Source organism: Anopheles ziemanni, chromosome 2, assembly GCF_943734765.1.
Source record: "Anopheles ziemanni chromosome 2, idAnoZiCoDA_A2_x.2, whole genome shotgun sequence".
NCBI classification, from domain to species: Eukaryota; Metazoa; Arthropoda; class Insecta; order Diptera; family Culicidae; genus Anopheles; species Anopheles ziemanni.
The window spans coordinates 76580669-76590533 of NC_080705.1; the positions used below are offsets into that span (position 1 = coordinate 76580669).

Genomic DNA, 9865 nt, shown 5'->3' on the forward strand with positions numbered 1-9865 from the left:
TGAGACGTTTAGGAAAAAAGGACGCGTGACAGGAACAGAATACCGCGTAACTTTCTCACGATGCGCAGGGGGCAATCTGGAATTAGAGCGAGATCTTCTATCTTGTTTACACTTATTGATCAAATGTAACCGAAATAGTTTATAAGCGCTCGAAAATTTGAATAAACTAGTTATCTTCACCAAGACGCCTACGAGTAAAGTACCTGAAATTCCTTACTCAAGTTCATCCGAAATCAGTTCTCGAAGTACCAAAACCCTTCCGAACTTACGCTAGATTCTGCTCTGTTCAGCGGCACGTCACGCTGCAGACCGGCTTCTCGTAAACCCTTCCAAATACTTAGAGAAAATTCTGAAGGCTTCTCTCCGACGTCGGCAAGTCACGGCTCGGACGGAACTTTAGAAGATTCAATAAGTTTCCCGCTTCTGCGTGGTCCTCTCCGCTGCCGGCAAGTCACGGCTCGGACCGGTCACGCTGCCAAGCATTCCCAACTCCTCGTCCGAAAAGAGTTAAGGACAACTCGCGGAACACCTCTCCGTTCAGCGGCACGTCACGCTGCGGACCGGGTTCTCGGTTTCCCTTAATTTTAGATCAAGGTATCACACGCTGTTTGCACCGTTGTTGGCACGTCACAACACGGGCCGAACACGTTGATACCGAAATCGACGGACCTCCAAATCCGGTGAAGATTCTCGCGTCAGAACGAGGACGCACTCAGTCGAGTTTACCTTCGCGCTCGGCTGGACAATCCGCTTCGTTACAACTACCTTATACTTCACAGAAAAACGGCGCGGAATGCTGTTCGCGTTGCGTTAGTTTGTTTCCATTATTTCCAGCCGCAAATGATCGATTACTTATAATGTTAAACTAATATATAGTTGACAGGTTGTTTTATAGCTGCATTGCATGTTGATGTGGAATTGCATGAGATAGTTCTTGTTTTATTTTAATAGTCTTATCTCCATTGGCGTTATTGACAATAGTGACTACTGTAATATTTTTTACGGTCATTATTATACAGGGTGTTCAATAACTTCAAATACACTTTCAAAATGTGTCAAAAAAAACAAGAGACACTTTTTCAAGTCAATTCCTATGAAAGCTATGTTTATTGAGAACGTTTAGGGGGTATATTAGAGGGGAATACACCCCCTTTTTTAATTACGAGCATAAGACGCTTCTCAAAAGAATCGCACGCGGCACGCACCTGGTCCATCGGCATCTCGTCCCAGATCTTGGAAATAACCTTCTTAAATTCCCCAATAGTGTACACTTTATGTTCGCTCTGCTTGGCCAACATGTATGACCATACATAAAGGCCAGTGGGTTGAGATCGGGGGAGCTGGGAGGCCACAAAGCCTTATCCAGAAAATCAGTAAAATTGCTTCGACACCACGCTTTGACGTTGTTCTCTGTGTGGGCTGGTGCATCGTCCTGTTGAAAAACGCAATGATCCTTCCCATACAGTTGAAGTGTTGGGGCCACAACCTTCTCCAGAACCTCGGTCTTGTAGTACGCAGCACTGATTTTCACGTTTTTCTCTATGAATACCAGTAGGAGCTTCCCACGTTTGGTTTGAGCAGTCTCGATCGACACATGCAGGTCAGCAGCGGTATTCTGGATCGAGCGGTTCATTGATCGGCGAAACCTCTTCCTCACCACTTTGATGGATGCTGGCGTTCATGCCGAACGCGGCCGCCCGGATCTAAAAACTTATTCGAACTTCCTCAGTTGGATAAAAAAGTAGGAAAATAGAGGAATTTACTGTTTAGCCACTCTGCCGCTTCCGTTTCGTACTCCACACAAACGATCTGATGGAGACGCATTATGCCTCACCATCCTATAAAAAGCTGCATTTTGTCGCGCCTCCGTCGATTTCGCTCGAAAGCTGTAAACTTTAGAAGGTGTATGACAGAATCATCCCCACTCATTGCATAAACAACAGGCGCTATCCAATTGGTCAGCATACAGAGGGTTTACCAACATGCTAGTTGGTAGTCAAGAGGTAAACGCATTCAAAAGGCAGCGTAGGCCACCTTTTACTTCTTTAACCAATTGGAACGCAGGTTGACATCAACTAGCAGCGTCAATTTTTTTTTATAACTGTCACAAACACTGCTAACCGTATAAAACCGTGAAAAAGGTTTATATAAATAAAGAACAGTTAGTTGGACAACAGAGTCAGTTCATCGGAGATATTGATGAATTAAACTTCGTATATTTCTCGCTTCCCAACGCTCCGTACCGTGTATTCAGGAAATACCTGTCCAGTCCACCATCTATACGATCTTTCACAATTGCTTGATTTTCCATCGCAAACGGTCGAAAAAATGGTCAGCAAGATCACTTGTCTGTTTGTTGCGCTATCCGTGATGGTGCTGTTCGTTCAGGGCAAGCTACTGAATTGAGCAAGGAACATTTGCTTATTCTCGAAATGGTTCAGAAATTAATTAGTTTTCTTATCCGTTGCCAGCCCAACCTTTCGACACCAAAGGTTTTTCGTCGACAGACCAAGTGCAGCATGGACCAAACGATTGTGGAGCTAACGAATATTACACTACCTGTGGCAGCGGATGCGGAGACCAACGTTGCTCCGCGCTGTATCCAAAAGGTGTGAAATATGTGTGCGCCGCCGTATGTCGAGTCGGATGCTTCTGCGAGTCTGGCACAGCACGGAATGCCACCGGTTCTTGTGTACCGATAAATGAATGCGGTTAACAAGTTAAGCGCTATGCGCAAATTTCACTGCTTTCCGTTCTGCCGGCGATTCGTAGCAGATTCAAACCATCCACGGCGAGCGAACAGTGCTTAAACGTTCAATCATGTATCGACAATAAGGAACATAGCAAAACAGAGAAACGATGGGCTACCAAGCCGGCTATGTCGGTCCGGGTGGACCGACGCCGGCATAATGAAAAGAACGTTGTCAACGTAGCGCTTAACGTGTTAAAAATAATAAGGATCTGAAAATAAAACTGTTTCCAACAATAATGATTCTTTTGTAGCCTTGAGTAATATAAATTTTAAAAATCAAGCACACTATATCACAGTTTACCTAGTGTAGAAATTATATGCATACCAAATCTACCATTCTTTCAAAAATTTCAACTGAAAACAACCTTCTACCGTAGTGATTTCATTTACTTTATTTTCAAATAGTTTAAAGAAAACTACCGTTACTTAGTCATCCCTTGCATCTCGATTTTCAAGTTCTTTTCAGTTTTCTTCGTGTATCGTATCGCTTTCCCGCTTCTCCAAATCAAATCGTTTTATCTTTCTTATCTACTACCTTATACTTCACAGAAAAACGGCGTGGAATGATGTTTGCGTTGCGTTAGTTTTCTTTCCATTATTTCACTACAGCCACAAATGATTTATTACTTATAATATTAAACTAATACATAGTTGATTAATTCGTTTACGCTTTCCGTACCCCACTAAATGCACTAAACCACCCATCGAACGCTTCCTGTTATGTTCCTCTTCTACTGTCTGCCAACTGTGTCAATAGTAGCGGATCGCTGGTGAATATCTCACGCACAGCTTTCCCGAGACACGTCAGAATTTAAAAAAAATCCTTTGTGTTCATGAGCCCTTAATATCTTGTGGTATTTCTTTGAAAACAACAAGTTGTTTTACAGCTGCATTGCATATTGGTGTGGGGTTGCGTGAGATGATTCTTGTTTTATTTTAATACTTTCGTCGCCATTAGCGTTACTGGCAATGTTGACTACTGACATACGTTTCACGTTCATTATTGTAGTGGTAAAAATGAAAACGATGAATGCCACTATTACATAGTACATCGTTCAAATGGTCGCTGTCCCTGTGGTGTCGGTTTGTATATTTGAATGGCATTACAATTGAGCATTGCGATCATTACAATAAACAAATATCTTTTTAGTGAGATAACCAGTTTGCTTATCTTTACGACGATGACGCATGAGCAACAGAAAAGCGAAGAAAAGACGAGATTTACTTAATGGATTCGCTTAGAAATACTTTAAGGTGAAAAAAAGGGGAAAAAACTCCAATTCCTATCACTGGGTTTATTTTATTAGTCCAAATGCACATATGGTATCTTGTCCTTAATACCATGTTGCCGTTCGGCAAAGCAAATGATCAGACACAAAACATAGCACGTTAGGATAGTGGCTGTATTAAAATTCCATCTTAATCCTTCAGTACATTATCGTACGTTCTAATCAGCTTACTTTCCTGGGCAGACAAACACGTGTTTTGCCTTAGGGAGGCATTTTACTACTGGGAATTAAGCCAAATAAAAGCGTACCATCAAACTCTATCGTTTTCAGTATTCAGGCTGCTGAAAGACTTTTTATTTATTTTACATGAGTGTGGTTTCCTTTTTCTTTTAAAGACAACGTGTCTTTGTGTAATGATATTCTGTATTTTATTTCCAAATGTTATGTTTTAGTAATCGTTTGCAACAGGTTAAAAATTGCCTAATTAATCGGGTTGTTTTTATTTGCAGTTACACTTAGATCTGTTCGCGCTTTCCGTCCTGTGCTACAAAATGTAAATAAAATGACATTGAGCTGCATAAATGTCGCACGCATGAATTGTTCTACTCACTCCAAGCTACCATTGATTAGCGTTGATATGAGTGCTTGTCCTTCTAGTTTATCGAAACCCTTAAGCCACTCTCCGTTTAGCTACATTTATTAAATGAAAAGAAATCGTTCGGAGAAGCGTATTGTTTTGTTTAATTATTTTCCAGTGAACAAAACAAACACTACCATTTTGTGCTCTCTCTCTCACCATATATAGTGTCTGGCATAGTTTCGTCCCATTCGTCTACTCGTCCCTGCAAAATCTCTGCAAATGCCTCATCCCGAATTCGCCCACCGTTCTACCAGTGGTAAGTCTTATCAAGAAAGTATGTAGGTTTTTCCCACCCGTCTCAAATGTTCCCTTCCCCCAGACGCTACCATCTTAGCACGAACAACGGCCTCCTTCGCCTCCGCTGCCTAACGTAAACGGTCCGAGACCGTTCGAGCCGGGTCCGTTCTTGATCATATCCTGCAGACCCTTCTGGCGATCGCCATCGTCGAAGTTTTCACCCTGGAGAAAAAGACATAAAATAAAGTCAGTACGTCACAGTATGAAGTTGATCGATAATTTCTTACCCTGTGTTCTCTTTGCTCGCGGATCTTGCGGGCCAGCGTCAGGAAAGCTTCCTCGATGTTGATGTTCTGCTTGCAGGACACCTCAAAGAAGGGCATATCAAAGTTCTCTGCAATCTGATGGGAAAAATATTGTTAAATCTTAGATATGCCAACCATGTCTGGGAAAAAAATAAGAAATTCTTGACGATTTAAATATAATCAAACATTCAATTGTAGAATTAAAAAAAATCAAAACTACGTTAGTATATTTAAGAAATACTTCTCTAAAGAAGACAAACATTGTATTACTTGTTGACTGAAGTGTTCATAATTATTTAAAAATTTACTGCTTCACCATTCTATCACTTCTGTGTACATCCTCGAACCAACAGGTCATTGCCATCAGCAGGTGGATTGGTCTGGAAACAATTACTAATCCGTTTTTATGCTTTTCTCCCCATATTTTCCTATTCTATAGTAAAGTATACATTACGTTGGTTTTTCTTCTGGGAACATTTTAATCGCCCCGAGTTGTTAGCTCAGTGGAGCGATAAATCGACTGCATTGCTCGAGGAAAGGTACGTCCTAATGAGCAGTAAACACAACCATTCCCCAACCTCACCGCTTCTGCAGCAGTACTCCGAAAACGACATTCCGTGTGTCGCCTATTTGTCTCGGTTAATATTCCATTCCGTTTGGTTGTGCGGATGGTTGCGGTTCCTTTGCCCCAGGTTTTCAACATTCCACGCGACGGCTACGGGTCGAGGAGCACTCGAGGAGTGAATGGAACAAGGAACCCCCACACGGCCACCCTTCGATTAATGTGCGCTGAAGGGCCATGTTTCATTCATTTCCTTCGACGGGTGGAAAAAGAACCACAACAACCCCGATGGTATTTAGTGCAGGGTTTCTTCTCAACCCCAAACCCAACCGGAGGCAGAACGTACCACGTTGTCGCCACCATTCCCGGAGCCCCCTCTACCAACCTTCTGCCAACACGCCAGACGAGGAGGTGCAATAAATTAATTTCAATTAAATCCTCGGAGCAATCGGAGGCAGATTTGGCACCACGCGACAAAACCAAAACCTCGCCGATTTTCCATTGCCGAACTCACCTTTTCGCCTCGTTCTTTGTCGACGGCACGTTGTGGTGGATTGCATTCGCACTTGTTTCCCGCCAACACCTTCACCACGTCCGGCGCTGCGTTCTGGAACGTGTTGAAGAAGCAAATAGGTTTATGAGCGATGATGTATGAACTCACGGAGGGTTTCGGAATATGTTATTGCACACTGGAGTGTGTTTTTGGGTTAGCCTTCACTTTATATTCGCTGCGAAAAGAGTGGTCTCGAAAAATAGTGATTAAATCATAGTTATTTCAGTACTGGAAGTATTTTGAATGTGCAAATCAAAAAGGGTGATGTTTAGTTGCAAATTTCCCTCTCTTACTAAAGCTAATTTTTCGCATTTTAAATGAATGCCTTTAACATTGCAAAACATTGCCATAGGTTTACAACAAAACAAAAAAAAATAATGAAAAAACATCTTCATAAAAATACACACTTCATTTAAAACTCAACGATCGTGTTCGTGACCTGTTCGATTTCGCCACCTACCTCTTGGATGTTTCGTAGCCAGTAGGACAGGTTGTTGAACGATTCCAGGCTGGTCACGTCGTACATCAGCAGGATGCCCATGGCCCCGCGGTAGTAAGCCGTCGTCAGCGTGCGGAACCGTTCCTGGCCGGCCGTGTCCCAGATCTGCAGCTTGATCGGTACCCCGTCCAGGTTGATGAGCTTCTGTTTGAAATCGATTCCTGTGTTTTCGTTCGGCGCCACGAAAACAAATAAGGTCGAGAGGAAGGGCAAGCATAAGTCTTTTATTTTTATTCAGTTTTCCGTAGCTCGCCTGCAGACATAAACCGATGGCCCAACGATCCGTTCCCATATAAACCTCCCCTCTTCGCGAACCTCTTAGTTTCCCCGCGGTTTGATTTTCTCGTTTGTTTAAAATCGTTTACCATTTTCATGGCAGCTTGAACAGCTTGGCCACGAAAGATTGGATCCGGGCCCTGTGCCGTTGGCCGTTGGAGTTTTGGAGCAAACACTATCCATAAAACAAGCCGCTTTATTAGATCCTGCCAACACCGGGTCGACGTGCAAAGAGAACATGTTTGCTTTTTTTCCTTTTCTTTTATTACTCCAAAGGCCGGTTTTCCCGGATACGTAAAGTTTTTCTCACAGACGAGGGAAGCTAATGGGAACACAAAAGAGAACCATCAAATTTTTCTATTTGCTAGGAGAAAAAAAGAAAGAAAAAATACCGAGACGATGGACAAACACTGTCCCGCACCCGGGACCCAAAATTTGGCGTAAAACTTCGACCATCTGTCACCGACTGGGACAAAATGCGCCATCCTGTTCTACGGGCGCCCACAGACTGTCCCATCAGAAATCATTCATTTTCTTTTCACAATGGGAGCTGGTGGGGGATAGAGGAAACGAAAAAAAACTTGCGACACGATCCGGGATGCCCTCCACCCCGTTTTTGTACCGCTAATGATTCGAACGTTTTCGTATGGTTTTCGTTTCGTAAAAAAAGCTTGCATTTACTTGGGTACACCGGTCGGTGGCTGCAAAATTCATGACCCCCTGTTCCTATTCCTAGGAGTTCTGTTCGGTTTCGTTTCCTTTTCGGTTTTATTTTTTTAACCATTTTTTCTTTTCGACCCGCTGAAGATGTCCTCCTCCTGACGCGCAACCACCCACAAAACGATAGTAAAATGACCGTTCGCTCCATCTGGCCAGCATCAGGGCATCGGGTTCGACACGCGGTACTACTGAAAAGCGGTAAAATGCGCTAAAATATACGACACCGGACCGTAAATGTCGATCGTAAAAAATGTCTCGTCGCTTGAGGATACGCAAAGGGCCCGCAGGGTTAGGAGCGGATCGTCACGTTCTGGCGTGGGCCGCCCGAAGTGCGAGGGTCAGGGACAGTTTCCCGAAAGTCTTTTCGGTAATACCCGAACGTCGTAAAGCGGACAGGAGCGCCGGTGCTAGCGCCTTGGGCCGTTGACTTCATCTGGCCACGGGCGTTTCCGAGGAACGACATGGGATCCAGAGAGAGAACGTGCCTCAAAACGAAGATGTTATCTGTTTGAAAACTGATGGTTTTATTTGCTTGTCCACCAGGAAAGCAAAAAAAGGAGTTTCTTTTTAAATGAATAACAAAATAAAAATTCAAACTGGTAGAATAATCCGTCGAAAATTAAAACAGACTGGAGATATCATAAAAAGTCTTCAAATCACAAAAAATACATAAAAACAAACTAGTTTAGCTCCTATTGGAAAAACGGACGAGAAAACATAAACAAGTCTTAAAATTACATAAAATGATTCAAGTGTAAAAAACAAACTCGCTTAGCCTCGTATTGGGAAAACGGAGAAGCAAAGACGAAAATTCATCAGGGTAGTGTATTTTGCGCAACCTGGTATGGGAAGAAACAGAATTAATAGAAAAGCGAGAAAAAATTAAGCGTCTGCTGCTATTTCCTGTCGGCTCTCTAATTTCATCCGTCACGTACACAGAAAAGGCTCGGTAGAAAAAAGGACGGAAAACTAGAACTGAAAACAAGCTTCACCGTCGAACTGGTGACGCAGCATCGTCGCGAGCCACCATGTCCAAGGGCATCGAGGCGGTGCATCATCGTTGCATATGCAAACTGCACTCAACCGGGAGCGTATCAATTATCTGCACGCCAACCCCGGCTCCGGAAGCGTCAGGCGCCTCCACGATGAATCATCGGGAAGAGTAGAACTTTCCCCCGAACAGACGAACGTGTTCGGGCAGCATTCGTTCGTTATCATAATGATCTGTGTCCTCGGAATCGATTTAACTTAATTGATGAAATGCAGTGGAAAGGTGGAAAAAGCGCGCAGCACATGCACCGGACCGAAGACAAAGGAAACGATATTACTTTCCGTGGCGCAAGGACAAGGGCAAGGAAAATTATGCTGAAGCTTTGTGGCCCGCCGAGCCAAGAAAGAGTGTATCCACACCACTTTCCAGTGTCCACTTTGCTTCCAATCCAATCAACATTTATGATCATGTCGAGAGAGTGTTATTTTTGGAATATTTTTTCTTGCCCTCGCGTTTCCTAGATTTTGTCCCGACGCTGACGATGATGGAAAATGGAAGCTTTTCTTACCGATCGTTGAAATGTAGGTATCGTAGTACCGCTCGTCACAGTACCGATGAACGATGCACGTCTTGCCCACGTTCGAGTCGCCCAACACGAGCACCTTGTATGTGGCCGCAAAGTCTAGTGCCATTTTCGCTTGCTACCCACTGGATCACGTCGCCCTGCGAAGCGGGTCTGGTTCGGACTCCTCACAGCGGATGAGTCAGCGGATGGAATGTGCTTGGTTTAGTTCTGCTAACTTTACGGGCACGAAAACATACGGCACTCACTCACACGATGCTTCTCTCTCTCTCCCCTTTTCTCCCTTTTTATGGAATTTTTCTTTTTCTTAACAAATACGGTCTGATTTTCCCTTGTTGGCCTCTTTGTTTTCGCGAACGGTGGTGTCTTTGTTTTCCCCCCACCCCGAAGTTGGGCGTCCTTCCGGTGGGCGAACACTTTCCGTCACACTCCAGCTGAGCGAGCTGAATCACGGGATCGACGTGAATATTCTCGGCAAAAATTTCGCGTCTTTTCTGCGAATGTTGTCGAGTGTCGTA

General features: G+C 43.7%; 1 protein-coding gene across 1 annotated transcript; it reads right to left on the minus strand.

Annotated features, from left to right (window-relative positions):
* Nucleotides 1-4951: 4951 nt before the first annotated feature.
* On the minus strand, nucleotides 4952-9624 carry LOC131282660 (ras-related protein Rab-8A). The gene is made up of 5 exons (XM_058312187.1): nucleotides 9333-9624; nucleotides 6739-6938; nucleotides 6240-6332; nucleotides 5146-5259; nucleotides 4952-5080 (listed from the first exon to the last, which is right to left on the minus strand). The coding sequence occupies exons 1-5, from the start codon at nucleotides 9454-9456 to the stop codon at nucleotides 4952-4954; spliced, it is 660 nt and encodes a 219-aa protein (XP_058168170.1). The 5' UTR covers nucleotides 9457-9624.
* Between the last annotated feature and the right edge of the window lie 241 nt (nucleotides 9625-9865).

Coding starts and splice junctions, on each gene's coding strand:
- LOC131282660 (XM_058312187.1), bottom strand. CDS start 9,456: ATGGCACTAGACTTTGCGGCCACATACAAGGTGCTCGTGTTGGGCGAC. Junction 6,939..9,332: donor TACCTACATTTCAACGATCG/GTAAGAAAAGCT, acceptor ACGAAAACACAG/GAATCGATTTCAAACAGAAG. Junction 5,260..6,239: donor ACAAAGAACGAGGCGAAAAG/GTGAGTTCGGCA, acceptor TTTTCCCATCAG/ATTGCAGAGAACTTTGATAT.